The 15,618-nt window shown below is 47.5% G+C and overlaps 2 protein-coding genes across 2 annotated transcripts; both read left to right on the forward strand.

Annotated features, from left to right (window-relative positions):
* Positions 1 to 376: 376 nt before the first annotated feature.
* tmem115 (transmembrane protein 115) lies at positions 377 to 5,916 on the forward strand. The gene is made up of 3 exons (XM_057039932.1): positions 377 to 1,762; positions 2,176 to 2,540; positions 3,450 to 5,916. Exons 1-3 carry the CDS (start codon positions 1,271 to 1,273, stop codon positions 3,748 to 3,750), a joined length of 1,158 nt encoding a protein of 385 aa, XP_056895912.1. The 5' UTR covers positions 377 to 1,270; the 3' UTR covers positions 3,751 to 5,916.
* A 490-nt stretch (positions 5,917 to 6,406) lies between these two features.
* rhoab (ras homolog gene family, member Ab) lies at positions 6,407 to 13,791 on the forward strand. The gene is made up of 5 exons (XM_057039933.1): positions 6,407 to 6,565; positions 10,243 to 10,400; positions 10,880 to 11,000; positions 11,269 to 11,399; positions 11,569 to 13,791. The coding sequence occupies exons 2-5, from the start codon at positions 10,245 to 10,247 to the stop codon at positions 11,740 to 11,742; spliced, it is 582 nt and encodes a 193-aa protein (XP_056895913.1). The 5' UTR covers positions 6,407 to 6,565; positions 10,243 to 10,244; the 3' UTR covers positions 11,743 to 13,791.
* The last annotated feature ends 1,827 nt before the right edge of the window (positions 13,792 to 15,618 follow it).

Consider the following 15,618-nt stretch of genomic DNA (forward strand, 5'->3'; position numbering starts at 1 on the left):
TATTTCTAAAATACGACCAAAGCATAGGTGATTTTTTAAATTATTATTAGTGTTTCCTTTCTGTAGATTTACATATGATACATAAGACTAATATGATTAAACAAAATCCAAGTTTTCAGTTTATTAAATTACTATTAATTAAAATGCCTGGAAAGAATGCTGTATAAGAAAGCCATTTTTGTAAATGCTTTTCTCGGTTACACCAGGGTACATAATACTTTTCCGTAGTACTACAATAAACCTATTTAAACACTGTTTCACTCTCTACGGCGCGATCTAATCACTGTTTTTAATGCTACAAAACTCCTTTCGAGGCTCAAGTCCGACTCATCTCCGACTCACTTTCCCAGAATGCACCGGTGTCTGAAATTACGTAAAGACGTGGTTCCACCGTTAAACGATGACGGTGGCAGGTTGGTGTTAAGGGAGGAGGACTACCTGCAAAAGAGTGGAATTTACCGTTTTCGTTTGTTTTTGCTCCGGGAAGTCCGAAGAACTTTAAGATAAACAGGTGAACTGAAGGTAGACTGAAGATTTGGGGCGGAGACGTCATTAGACATTGGAACAGTTAATACTGTTGTGGAGGCCTATTGCTTGTTAACTAGCTTGCTAGCTAGAGGAAATCCTCGTTCTAGCCGCGGAAGCTCCCGGTCCAGCAGACCGTAGACAGCTTCGTTGTCCAGACGATCCAGGTACGATGGAAGCTGGCTGGCCTTTTGTAAACACTTGAGAACGTGTTTCCTGGTAGTCTCTAGTGGATAAAAAACAGCGTCACCCAATCTATTTTTGTTTTACAAACGTTAGCTCTTGCATTTGCGAGCTAGCTTGGGCGAAATCATCAAGAGAAGCTGGAACTTGGACATTTCTGGTGAAGTAAGAAGACACATAGATATCTGTCTGCTTCCTGGTGTTTTGGATGTTTGTTCTCCGGCGACTAAAGGTCGCCTCCGACGAATCTTAATCAGAAGGGCTCCTGTCTACGGTGACCACAACTTCATGTCACTGCATGCCAAAGTTTGTTACCTTATAGGACTAGAATGAAGAAGCTAAACAAAGCTAGCATCAGCTATTTGAAATGCAGTATTCCGAATGAAGGCTCCTAGAGAAGTGTGTGGTTTAACGCCGTTAGTGCACAGGGGTGTTAAATGTTGCGCAAGGCCGTGTTGATCTAACTCCATCCCGACATCAGCAGCACCAGAACCCTCTGATCTGGTGGGTCACTCACTTGAGCACGTTTGCTCAAGCCCAACCCTCGTCTTACCAGGCCACAATGAATCGTTACCTGCCAGTGGCGCGACAGCACTTCTTGGCTGCCCTGGCCAGCACCAGCGTGGTGGTAAAAAGCATAAGTGCCGTGGTGGTCCTGCTGTACCTGTTGTCATGGGCTGTCAGTACCCCATATTCACTGGGGGTAACCCCGGGCTACCTCTTTCCTCCCAACTTCTGGGTGTGGACACTGGTGACACATGGAGTCGTGGAGCGACATGTTTGGGGTGTGGCAGCCAATGTGGGGACAGTTATGGCGTGTGGGCGCCTGCTGGAGCCGTTATGGGGTGCCCTTGAGCTCCTCATCTTTTTTGCAGTGGTCAATGTCTCCGCTGGCCTCCTGGCAGGCCTCTCCTACCTCCTCACCTATGTTGCCACCTTTGACTTGGGCTACTTGTTTGGCTTGCGTATCCACGGCATCGCCGGGTTCCTGGGGGGTGTCCTGGTGGCGCTGAAGCAGACCATGGGGGACACGACAGTGCTCAGAGTGCCACAGGTGAGAGTGCAGACCATAAAAGTCATTTCCTCTAATGTCTGGCCAACAGAACAGTGACGAAGCTAAACACAAGGGTTGAGTTACGAGAGGAAGCCCCAGCAAGAATCAATTTATTTGGATTTATATAAGCCTAAAACAATCTGTCTCCAAATGGCAGACTTGGTAGTCGCTCATTTATTCTGCATGTAATGATTAATATGCCTGTCTAAACGTTACCATGATTCCCACACTTTTTTATTTATTTACTGTCATGAACATTTATTATGAACATATTTATTTACTGTCTTTGTATGTCTATTGTGAGCTCAGCCGTACAGGCTGGTCCCACACTGACCAAGCTGTTCCTGTTTTTGGATTTTGCCCACTGAGTAAACTGTAAATCTTTCCATTATGTTTCCCCTCTGCCGACCCAGGTGAGACTCAAAGCCGCTCCAGCTCTGGTCCTCCTCCTCCTGGCCTTGCTGCGTCTGTCCGGCCTGCTGGACAACTCCGGCCCCCTGGCCACCTACAGCTACGGCGCCCTGTCCGGATGGGTCTACCTGCGGTTTTACCAGAAACACAGCCGGGGCCGCGGGGACATGTCTGACCACTTTGCCTTCGCTAGTTTCTTCCCTGAAGCGCTGCAGCCAGCGGTGGGGTTGCTGGCGGGGCTGGTGCATTCTGCCCTGGTGAAGATGAAAGTGTGCAGGAAGATGGTGAAGAGATATGACGTCGGGGCTCCCTCCTCCATCACCATCAGCCTACCGGGTACAGACCCACAGGACGCGGAGAGGAGGAGGTGAGTCGGCATTCTCACATACATTTAGTCGCGCTGTTTGCAAGAGTTTTGGGGGAAATTCAAACGGGCTCCTCTAAGACGCCTCCAACAGTAAACCATCTTCAGGAGATCTGTCACGGTCCTCAGTTGTTGACAGGCAGGAGAAATGCACACATGTTCAAATGTCCACATCAGACGGTTGCGTTACACAGAGCCGGACTTTAGCGCTCAGATGGATCAAACGGCAGCTTGGTTCCACACGGGCTCCTGGCCACGTGTGTTGCGTAGCCGGATCCGGTCAGATCGATTTCCTCGCCGTTCAGTTGTCCTGCACGCACACTTCCAGATTCAATTACATCATCACTCACTGATGTAAAGGTAAACAGAGCAGTGTAAATGTCATAGGGGGATTTATTGTGGGGGTAGAAAACACAAGCCCACCAGTTATCACTTTTCCCCGGGTCGGGCTGACTCAGGGGACTTTTTTATACAGGTCTACTGACTCATTACTGTCAGGTCACAGACTGTTGGATGGTGGTTCGGGTTTCCTGTGTGTCATTATAGGGCACGATAAAGATTTCTGTCCAATTAATTGCAGAATTCTGGAGGTTTAATGTGACAAAGAGTTTGCAGGTCATACAAGTCGAATGTGTGCAGACACTTTTGCAATTAAAATGTACATTATTCTGAACTCTCACAACCTAAGAAATATCATTATCACCACAGTATGTAGGACTCTGATACCAGAACATTTTGGTAGATTGTAGATCTGTATGTAATGGGACCTGTGTTGAAGACTCTTGCCCAGATGTTAATGATTCTCACAGGATCACTGTTGTCCTCAGGGGTCTTTGTCACCATTCATCTGGGATCTGACTCCCACATGCTCAAACCTCAAATCGAATCGCTTTTTTCCCCTCTGCCTTCCAGACAACTGGCGCTCAAAGCTCTGAATGAGCGTCTAAAGCGCGTGGAGGACCAGTCGGCCTGGCCCAGCATGGACGACGAGGAAGACGACGAGGAAGACGAGGTCAGAACGGACACGCAGCCACTCCTGCCCACCGGACGAGACCCCTCTTCTTCCACGTCGAGGCCTGCGGGAGGCCCTATGGCAGTGTCGCTGTCCTCCGCCGCCTCTTTGTCGCAGATCAGCGCCGCGCCTTCGACGGGCGGATCGCAGCACCCAGAATCTAGCATCATTAGCTTTGAGGATGCACCTTCTAGATCCTAAGAACCAGGACAGATGTGTAGAAATGCACAGTGGCAGGTATACTAGTATAGCCAGAGGTTCTTACTAGTATACACATTTTCAGTGACTAGCTACACTGACAAGGTAATACACTCACACTCACACACACACACACACACACCATTATTGGTCACTTTCTACACTCGCTCTCACACAATGTCCGTTGTGAAGCCCAAAGAGGTTTTATCAGTACTGCTTTCAGTTTCCAAGTGTTGGCTGTAAGTGCTCGGACCATTCTGGACCCCAAATAGCAGAGCTTTGCCCGCTGCTCCCCCAGTCTCCTCCACTTACTTTCTGAATAAATAACTGTGTACAATAATCTTTTGTAAATCATTTCTGGAACCACCGTTAGTCGCTCCCTATTTGTTGCCACAAGACCTCCAACAACGGAGACTGGCGCCGCCTTCTTTGTTCCCGTTGGAAGGAAAACGTCTTTTTATGCGAAAGAATGGGCCGCGAAGGAAACGGGCTCGCCAGGTCGCTGGATCACAGTGGTGATGGAAGAGCTCCCGAGGGAGCAGCGGGAGAGGCTGCTGCAGGGTCTGTCCTGCTGATGGACTGATGGACAGTGAAAAGACTCCAGGACAAATTCACTGGCTGCACGGTGTGATTGTTTGACATCAGAGCAATGAACTGTTCTGGTTTTTGTTTTGTTTTGTTTGTTTTTTGAAAAAACCCACTAATTTGTCGTCAAGTGCAACCCCTTTTGTCCCTCATGGCTAAACTGGTATATTAATGGTTTTTCTGGTTCAAGATTGGGACAGGGTTTTGACCAGTGTCCATACAAAGATGGCTGTCAGGAGAGCTCATTTAGAGTGAGGCCAAAGCTTCTCCAGCGCCCCCTGCTGGAGCCAGTAAAGGAATGGTAAAGGTCACTGTCTCCCATTATTTTATGACCCTTTTCATGGCCTCAGTTTGATTCAGTAGGGGGGGGAAATGATGGGTGTCCATTTTTGTTTTGTGTCACACGTCCCTGAGCTTGTAGGAACGTGTCCTTTGTTCTGATACGGTTTATACAGAAAACACAGGATAAGTTTGCAGAGAGAGATCCTCAATCAAGACGGGGAATGTAGGAATGACTGCTGAGGGACAATGTGGAGACTGGAGGGATTCGTTCTTAACTGTTGACGCCACAGTCTCTTATGGGAATGACCTCGTCCTTGAAATCCTAATTTCCCTCCCATCTATGATGATCAAAGTTGGTCACAGCCTACAGATTCTTACAGCCACAGTGTTCAATAAGCCCCTGAATACTGTACATTTATCTTGGACCGTGAATTAGAAACCAGTTCCCTTCCTGGGAAAAGAGGTGTGGATGGATAAGATAAGCCATATTAGAGGGACAAACCTGAGTTCTGTTCTTCGTCTCTCCCTGCGTGTGATGACATGTTTACATTAGCAGTCGTGGCCGCTCGTTCATTCGTTATGAATGAATGAAAGCGAGAATAAGCATCATTCAAAGGATCAGATGTAGCTGCAGGATCAGAGTAGCTTCGAAACACCCTTGTACATAAACTAAAGCCAGCGGTCTAATGTTCCTGTCGTCCAAGTGCTCCCTTTGTTTTCACTGCTGGGTTCTGACTTCCGTCAAGTACTGATGTGATTTCTAGCGCCACCATTCCTTCAGTGCTGTCGCCAAAATGCTCAGTTCACCAACTGCTAAAGTAACATCATGGTTTCAAACCAGCCATGGGGTCAATGGCAGCCAAATTAGTCCATTTCCTCTTGATTTCCTGTCAAGCTGGCACATGTTTTCCTTTACAGTGTTGGCTCTTCACAACCAGGACATCATGCACCCCTTCTATTCTGGTTATTTTGCTTTTTGCCACTTTGTAGGCTATTAAATGAAAAAAGAAAACATTTAAAGTGGTGACACCACTTAAGGCTCTGAATGGACACTTTTTCTGTTTCTCTGCTGTTAGACTTTTTTTTCTTTATCTTCCTTTTGTCCCTACGTTTGCACAAATAAGACTTGTTGATACTAATGAATCTCTTTCTCTCTGCTGTGGGTATTGCACAGATGTTTCTCTTAGTTTTCAGATATTTCTTTATCTTCGTATGTAATAAATGCAGATTGAATGAAAAAAAAGCCTCTTTCGCTCAGTTGTGGGTGTGTGTCGGATTTTACAATAAAACTTTATTCAAAGACGCAGTTGAATTTCACTTTAGGTGACAGAAATTCCCCAGTGTCTTTTGTTCATTTCTGGGTTATAGTCCTTATAATCAATCATTCGCCCTCTAAAGCTTTATTCATGACCTAGAAGAGCCGCCAGGTGGCGCAGTAACCACGCAGATCAGTGATTGTTACAGCTTCACTGGCGCTTTTAGGATAAAATGTTTGGTAAAGCTCTCAGTTGCCTTGGTTTAGGGTTAATTAGATATATGCAATTGGATCCTAGTGAAGAGGACATAACTCATCCTTTAAGCTGACCTACGCGTAAGATCCCATTTATTAGGACTCCAGTGATTCTAATCAGTTGTTTAATTGGTCAGCAACATTTAATGGCGGACATAAACGCTTTGCCACGGCTCGGTTTCAGCGTGTCAGTGTGGAACATTTGCATCTGTTTAATAGTCGCCACACTTGTCGTGCCCGCGCAGGTGTGGCTGCTAGGCTCGCCCCCGCTACCCCTCCCCCAATAAATGCCCCCTCCCTCCAGCTACAAACCCTGGCCGCGCGCTCCCGCGCACTAATTCATTGTATCAGACTGAGGCTGGAGGAAGCGCACAGCGACTCGGCGAAGCACCGCTCCGGGAATCACTGAAGGAAAACGACTACTAGCCAATTAAACTGCAGGTAAACTACTTTTTTTAAAGAGCGCCTACCTGTTGAGCAATGCCGACCCTCTCCTGCGGCGTTTAAAAGACACTCGGGCTTTGGTAAAAGTTGTCTGGAGCTTTGAGAAGCCTCGTTACCGGAGCTAGCGGCGCTAGCTAGCGGTAGCCCGGTTGGCTTCCCCTAACCGACCTCAATTTGAAAGCCGCTTCCGCAGTCGCCGATGTGTCGGGGGGAAAGGGGGCTGTGATCCGAGTGTGGCAACTTAAAGGACGAAACGGACCGGACCAACGCCACAAAGGTTCGGCGGTTAAGTGCTATAACTCCTAATAGTACTCCTTAATTGAACGGCAAATGCTGACCAGGGTTGAAAATCGAGCCATTGTCGAACAATGAGCCTTTCCCCCCCCCCCGGCTTGCCTCCGCTGTCGAGTCGCCTTCCCCACGGCCCCAAGTCACCCCTGACTGGGGCAGTTCAACGTCAGCGGGACGTCAGTTTTTCCGGCACCGCGTGAGACTGGATCGATATCACAAACCACCTCCGTACTTTCAGTAAGCCGGCATTTTGTCGTTATGTGCGCGTTTTAAGTTGCGCATCAGTGGGGCTCGAACCCACAGCGGAAACGAAACAACTTGCGGATAGTTTCATCGCCGACCTCCTAATCTTTAAAGGTGTTACTTCTGTATTTTTGAAAATGAGTGTGTGGGATGTGGGCCACCCACCCAGCCTTCCACTGCGGACACACTAGCCATCTGTTGCCGGTGTGATGGCGCCATCTTCCTGGTGACCCACCCAGGTGCTCCCCGCTTCAGGAACAATGTCTGAGCGAGCCCAGGGGCGCTCACCAGCGGTCACCACTTCCTCTGTGCACCGGCCTTTACAGCGACAGAAACGGGAAATATTCCAGCTCCAGGAGGTGGCTGATCATTGGGTTTTTTTTCTTGTCATTCGTCATATCCAGTAGTCAAACATGTGGTTTTAGACTTCTGCTTTTTTTTTTTTTTGCTAACGGTAGCTTTATTTAACAAGTTGTTTTAGCTTTAACTGATGCTGCATCATGGGGAGATCAGCCCGACGCCAAGGGTTTATTTCCCTCCAGGGCTCTAATCCTATTTCATTAAATTGTTGTATAACTACTTGATGATGTTCGTGTGTGCTGGTCAAGGGTTTCCCCGTCTCTGTCCGCATTCATTGTCTCCTGATGTCACCTTTGAGAAGACAGGAAACGGTGTCCTTTAGACTCTGGTTGTGATTGATCATGCGATGTTTGGTCCACACAGGAACATTTTGAACTCCTTGTCAGCATTCATGCTCAGTTGTGGACTGAAACCAGCACCAGCCGCCCTTCCTTGATTTCACCTTCTGGCCTTTCCTATATGCAGGAGACGGCGGCAGACTTGCACCTGTCGTGTGTAGACGCACGCATCAAAAGGCAGCGTGTCCAAGTGCTGCAGGTGCTCCGTTTAGCATCATTTACATGCTGTAACTATGTGCTTTGGAGTTCTAGTGGGTTCTAAATTATTCACCTATATGGTTGTTGTCATTATTGGTATTTTAAATAGACGTTGCCATGTTTGCTGATGAGCAGGGCGTTTTACACTGCATCCCTACGCGCGACGTCTCTATTGATTTAGGATTTGTGGAACATCCTCAGTTTGATCATATTTAAACGGTGTGATTTAGCATCTCTGGAGTGCCCTCGCCTCCTGTGTGCAGCAACAGATGGGCACATCCAACGCCTTTTCACTGGGAGTTAAGTAGGACAACTGACAGCATTGTCGTTTCTTACTGTCAGACAGCGATGCCTCTCCATGGTGCATCAGTTCCAGTTAGCCCTCGGCTACCTCTGCCATTAAAGCCTCCTGCTGCTCTCCGCTCTAATCATTAGCTTAGCTCCAAGGTTTTCTGCTGTCAGCATGACGGCATATCAAAGCAGCTCAACCCCGCCGTGTTTCAGGGCTGCAGCTGTTGGCTCAAGCCGGCTTGTCCTCATCACTGTGATGATGCGTGTATGAAACTGCAACGGGACCAGTAAACACACGAAAAATGGGTGCTTGTGGACTTTCACAGCTTTTGTGAATGTCATTTATTTCTTACAGAACGGTGTTGATGCCTTAAGCGTGGCAGCCTGTGCAGATATGTTGGTGAGGAGAGGTCAGACCAAGACATTTACCAGGCAAACGCAGCATTAACTGGTGTTTCTGCTGCGCCACAGCAAGGTTTTTCCAGGGTGGAGCAGAAACTGGTGGGAAGGTTCTGTTGGGTTCCCATGCTTGGTCCCCAGCTGTTGGCCCATTGCTCCACTCTCTCATCTAATAAGAGCTGAATGTAGCCACGGCCTTTGTGGGTAGAAAATCCCACTTATCATCTCGCAGTATTATCATAAGTGCACCCGTTCAACCATAACACTGCAGCAGCCCTAATTGAAAGGCTCGCACATTGTTGTTTACCCATTTTTGAACTACTCCTCCAGGCATTAATCCCCCCCCTTTTTTTGTCATTTCTTTTTCTCCTCCAGTCATGTAGGGAATGGTCTGATCATTTTTGACATGGCTGTCCTACTTAGGTGAACACCATCTACCACTTATTGGATCCTTGGTGCACATCACTGTGCTCTAGGGTCAGAAGGTAAAAGATTTGGGACAATAGAGTCTCTAAAATGTCTCAGTCTTATTTTGAAGAACGGGGCTGCATTATATTCTCTTGTTTGTTGTAAATAATAAACCTATCCAGAATGTATGTCAGCTCTGTAAATGATGATGACGGGCTATTGTCTGGCAGGTGGGGGCTAACGGGTAGTTGCAGATGTGATTGCATCACGTCACATCTGCAACTGTTGCAAACCAAAGCGGTGGCTCGGTTGGAGCATTGCCAGGAAGCCTGTCCTCCCCCACACTGGTGGAAGAACAATGATTGACACACAGTGCTTCTGCTCCCCAGATTAAGAAGGAAATGAGCCTTCAGCCATGTGATTTATCACCATCTCCACGTGAGGTCGCGGCGTCCTCGCTCGCCTGCTAAATACACAATACGCACAGTGTCTTGGTGTGAAAGCTGGGAGCTGCAGAAATGCCCCCATGACAGAGGAGCTGGTATAGAGTGATCACTGTCCCTCTGGGCCAGCAGGACTTCCCGCTCATGAATGAGCGCAGTCAGTCCAGTTTTTGGTTCGGACTGTAAAATCTTGTTTTTGGGTGATCGGAAGTTTAGATTTAAGGTCTGAAACGCCTTTATGAAAGTGGCTTCAGCCAATAACCTTTGGTTCGATGAGCGCACCAGCACCCCCCAAATCAGGTGGACCAGCCTCGCCTTCCAGATGCCATTGTTGGCCCCTTAAGTAAGAAGCCGTTACTGGAACCTGCCTGGTTTTTACTTCCTGGTCACGTGCGTCCGGTGTGCAGTAATGAGCTATGTGCTGCTGTGGAAGGGTGGGGCAGAAAGCTGCAGTGGTGACTGGTGACTGGTACCATTACAGACACATACTCGGAGGTTAATCTTCCCCAGCCAACTGGTTTAAAAACGGGTTCCCTGCTGAGTTATTGCGTGATTGTCAGGTAATGTCCTAATTATTTAACCTGATTGTATAACAATGTGGGCAACTGTATCGTGCTGAAGTGTAACAGCTGCTGCCTTGGTTCTACCTGATGTCACACTATCCTGATCCTTCTGCCCCCCCTCCTCCTCTGTTGTTTTACAGGGATGGCAGCCATCCGTAAGAAGCTGGTGATTGTGGGGGATGGAGCTTGTGGGAAGACCTGCCTTCTTATAGTCTTCAGCAAAGACCAGTTCCCTGAAGTCTACGTCCCCACCGTGTTTGAGAACTATGTTGCTGACATCGAGGTTGATAGCAAACAGGTGAGATAAAAGGGTTGACCTGCAGCTCAGTCCCGTTTTTACTGTCTGTTTTAGCATGGATGAGATGACAAACTTTGTCCTCATTTAAGCCGGCAGATGCCCAATTCACCATTTTTACATTTTAAAATAGTCCATATAGTGTATTACTATAAAACTTAAAAATAGTGTATTGTGAAGAAATCCATTATTACACCGTCTGGACAACCCTGTGTTCAATGTAACTGGGCACCAGTGGTGCTTCCTCCTATCGTAATCACTGAAATTTGACACCAGTTTGTCATATTTAGGCCACTCTGAGTACCAAGTACTCCGAGGACTGAGCCCGACTGTTGTTATGCCCCAAACCAGACGCCACTTTTATTGAGTTTAAAGTGTTCTTTTGTAATGATTCATGTTTCCTTCCCATTTCTTTGTACTGTTTGCTAACCCACCCTTGTCCTTTTGCACACTCTTCCTCACCACAATGATGCATCTGTTAGGTGGAGCTGGCCCTGTGGGACACTGCAGGTCAGGAGGATTATGACCGGCTGAGACCTCTCTCTTACCCAGACACTGACGTCATCCTCATGTGCTTCTCCATAGACAGCCCCGACAGCTTAGGTGAGAAGAAAGAACGCTTGCATGTAGCACAACTCCCACATGCGTTGCAGTCATGTTGTGTAATATCAGGGTGCCTTTTTAGCGTAGCACTTCTGAAAATGCATGTAATCATGACAAATCGTTTGGATTCGGACGAGTTCCTCACTCATTTCTGACGTGGTTTTTTTTTTTTTTTTTTTTCCTCGGTGTGAGTCTCGGTGTGAGTCACGTTTGAATGATTCACGTCGCTCAGCATTAACTTACCTTCTTGGTTTTACTCCCGTCACAGAAAACATTCCAGAGAAGTGGACCCCTGAGGTGAAACACTTCTGTCCCACTGTTCCCATCATCTTGGTGGGAAACAAGAAGGACCTGCGCAATGATGAGCACACACGCAGAGAGCTGGCCAAGATGAAGCAGGTGCGGGCAGTCTTTTGCTTCCTTTTTTAGTAGGCTTCCACTCTGGCATGAAAAAGTGAACCCACGAGCCTTTTAAGCAGTTTAAATACAAAACTTTATATCTGCCGCATTAAGAATCACAATAAGATCGTTGCTAGACAATTAAAGTGTGTTCTTTTCCATGCAATAGGAGCCGGTTAAATCAGAGGAAGGTCGGGACATGGCCTCGCGGATCGGAGCCTTCGGCTACATGGAGTGTTCTGCTAAGACCAAGGATGGTGTGCGGGAAGTGTTCGAGATGGCCACCAGGGCGGCGCTGCAGGTCCGCCGCGGCAAGAAGAACAACAGATGTGTGCTGTTGTAAAATGGCCACAACACATGGACAGTTTTACCCTGGAGCTACCATACCCAGGGGGACAGGGCTTGGGGAGGGCTGGAGGGCTTTTCTAGATGGGACCGGGAGGGGGGGGGGGAGAAAAGAGTGCAGTAAATGACTACGCTGTAAAATGGCTGTGGGACTGACTTTACCCTGGGACTTGGCCTTGCTGCAGAGGGGCGGGTGGGGCAGAGGGTGGATGAGTGGGGAGAACACAACATGAATGACTACCGCTGTAAATCATTGGGCTCTTCATCCCGGTGGGCAAGCGACACCAGCCAGATGCTGGTGTGCCGTGCTTTTAGGCAGATACACTGATAAGGATCACAAGGGTGTCCTGGGTCTTTCTAGAATCCATCAGTCAAACTATGGGATGTTGCAGTGACTGTGTTCTGTACATACAACAAAAATCCAGGTTTTAGTTTTGAACTTGTCAGGTGACTCAGGGCCAACAGACGGCACAGTGAAAGAGTACCACTGTAAACAGCCACCAATGGCCCCGGGGAGAGTGCTGTGGATGGGGCAGGGGCAGGGGTGGGGGCAGGAGACACACTCATAAACTCAGACAAGGACTGAGTTTTGCACACTCCTCAAACATGTGACAACGCCTGAGCAGAGACAAGCTCCTGATAAAGTAATGCAGTAGGTTTGTCTCCATGAGCAGTTGGAGTGGTCAGAACTCCTCCGGCACCATAGCTGGTGTAGTCTCAGAACCATGGGGGCTGCTGGACAGAGGGTGACCCCCGAGTCCTAGTCCTTCAGGGATGATGTGGTACGGCAGCAGTGTTGTGAGTCCTTATTTACATCATTGAAGGAGATGATAAATCCCCCTCAGGCAACGGCTACCTGCCTCCAGCTGAGGGCTCTGGGCCACAGTGCTGGTGTTCCACATCTCTCCACCTAAAGTTCTGATAAGACTGCTGAGGGTTCTTTTCTCATCCATTTGCAGTCCCACTGGGTGACAACGGTAGCTTTCTACCAAGCCGAGGCTCTGCTCCCACCCCTTCCTCTTCCACACAGCTGACTGCTGGTGCTCAGCTTCTCCTGGTTTTGGACCAGGAAAAAGAATAAGGAGCAGAGAATCTTGTTTACATGCACATGACCAGTCTCCATGTTTGGGATGAACTATTATAATTTAAGGGCAGATATAAGCGGTTCAGAATTAGTTTGAGGTGAAAATGTGCCTGGGTTTCAGTGTTGTATTTGTCCACCATTTACATGTCTGCCTTGACTGGTTAGTTTTTGGTACCGCGCATCTTCAGAAGACAAAAATATGAACCAACCCTGGTCACCAGAAGTGGCCCGGAAATACCAGAATCGTTGGGTTGGGCAGATGGAAAGAGGTGCTCCAGCTTCTACTGTGATCAGTCGCCTCTTTCAAGGTTCCTTGCATCCCAAATTTCAGGACGCGCAGTCGGATCATCCACCCGCCTTCTCCAACCTTTCTGGGTCTTTGGTGCCGCTTCCGGACTCTTGGTTGTCATACCCTCCTATTCTTCATCCTGGTCTACAGAGAGGAGCCTGTTCCAGAAACTAGCGTATTTTATTTTCTGCTTGAAAAGAAGTCTATCAGTATTTAAAATAGGAGGCAGATGACTGAGTGACTACTTGTGTGTTGTTGCTTTAGTTTATTCTGTACTTTTTTTTTTCTTTTCTTTTTTTTTCTCCCCGATTTACTCTGAATTGTGACGACCTGTCAATCATCCCTGCCAAACGCCGCTTGTTGTTGGGCAGTCAGGAGGAAGGCTGGCCTCTCGGCTGCCTGTTTAGAGCATCGCCACGACCACACGCGCTGGGTTTTTTTCTGTTTGTTTGAATTGCAAACTACTTTTAAATTCTACTTTTAATGATTCTTTTAAATCATAGGTTTGGATGCTGAACCAGTTGGCTAAACAAAGAAACAGGAAAACAACGCAGTATGCAATGTCTGTAAATATGAGATGTGGGTTTGTTCATACTAGACTATTACACACGCACAGGACTGGAAAGTGTATTTGTAAACTAGCTTTGGTTTGTGTAATAAATGACTTTCTATAACGCTCAGCGTCTCTCTGGTCTGTGAAGAGCTTGGAGTTTATTCCAAGCACATCAAGTATGAATGAACTGATGGGTTCATCAGGTGAAACCTCAACACAGGAAAATCAAATGATTTCTATTCAAATGTCCTGTCCAAACAATGTGGCAGAAACTTCGATCAGTCGGGGGACACTCGAAGCACCAGGGCTGAAGGACAAAGATGTCTGATCCTCCATCACTGAGGGGGTGGTTTTCAAGGTTCCTCCCCGGCAGAGGATGCTTTTAGGGCTTCACGGTGCAAATGTGGCAGCTGTTCCACTTCAGCTTACATTTCTCTCACAAAATAAGAGGAATGAGGGGAAAAAAAGACTGGATGATTCCAATATATAGGTGGGAATAAAACTGCTTTTGTTTTTGTAAAGACTATTCTGATAGAAAGCCAGAAATTGTCTTCAATATAAATGTGTATATTATAAAGATGTTTTTCAAAATTAATAGAATTACAATGACTTTAACATCAGCCTGAGCTTAAGTTATAAAAGGGAGTAAAAATGCAGCATCTGAATTCTAATTACAACTGAAGTGGAAGAATTTTAATACAATGCTACAAGAAATGTACTCGTTACATCGGACATCATCATTTCTCAGCACCAGAACAGCTGCAGGCTCACCAGAATCATGCAAATTCATATGGAGATAGATTGGAGGACAGAAACCGCTCAGTGAGGGCCCGTGCTGTGGTGGTGAACTCTGCACGCATGTGTGTGTGTGTGTAGGCTGCAGAGGTGAATCATTCCCGGCCTGTGTGGGATGATGCTGGATGTTGTGGAGTAATGCCTGAGAGCTGCGAGCGTGCTGGGAGAACTGCTCCGCAAGCAAAAATAAAAGACGGCAGTTGTGTAAGACGGTGCGGAGGTGTGGAAATGCACAGGATGCACAACAGAATCGCTTCACGCTGGTCGCCGCCAGCTACGACCTGGCGCCCGCGCACAACGCCACAGCTAGACAGACATCCGAGATCAACTGAAGTCGATCTAATGATATCAATGAGGTGTGATCATGTAAAGAGGCAGAATCTGCTTTCACAAATTACAGCATCCATGGAACTTTGGCCACAAGATATTTGAATCAGGTTCATTCAGATCGCCGCTGGGATTTGACCTCTGGTACGTTTTCTAGTGAGAGGAGAGGAGAGGAGGATGGATGAAGAAGCAGTAAAGATGGGACAAGAATGCTTCCAAAATACTGAGTGGGTTGATTTGAGGGGAGTTGGTTTGGGCATTTTCTAACTGAACCGAGTCCCTGCAAAAGAGAATTGTTCAGATATTCAGTGGCACGGAGTGTGCAGATGTTACACACATATTCCAAAACAGCTGGAAGGTGTTCAGGAGCAGATGACACCAGTCTCCACTTTGTTCATATCACTTGGAGATGCTTCCTGGCTTATGAAGTCTCCACATTGCAATAATGTCCAGCTACACCCAGGAGCTGCTAAAACAGAATAAAAACTTGTGCTTAGTTACAGAATATTACATTGATTTTCTTTTTATGGTCTCATTGCTTATTTAACGTGTTGAGATGGGGCTTAAGTGCTCTGCTGAAGGAAATGAGCAGGCCTCGACACAGACGAAAGTCTGCAGTTAGAAGGGAAGGAAGGAAGGAAGTTCGTCATTGCCTGCTACACCCTGAGCTGGGCCGGACACGGAGCGGAACGCCGCGCTGCGCCACTTGTCGGGGAATGAGCTGAACAGAGAATGACGAAGCTGTTGTCTGTCTTTCCCTCCTTTCAGCGGGCAGCTCTGTCGAGCAGCCGGGAGGAGTGAGGCTCCACGCCGCCGAAACGCCAGC

This window comes from Takifugu flavidus, chromosome 8 (genome assembly GCF_003711565.1).
Source record: "Takifugu flavidus isolate HTHZ2018 chromosome 8, ASM371156v2, whole genome shotgun sequence".
Taxonomy (NCBI): Eukaryota; Metazoa; Chordata; class Actinopteri; order Tetraodontiformes; family Tetraodontidae; genus Takifugu; species Takifugu flavidus.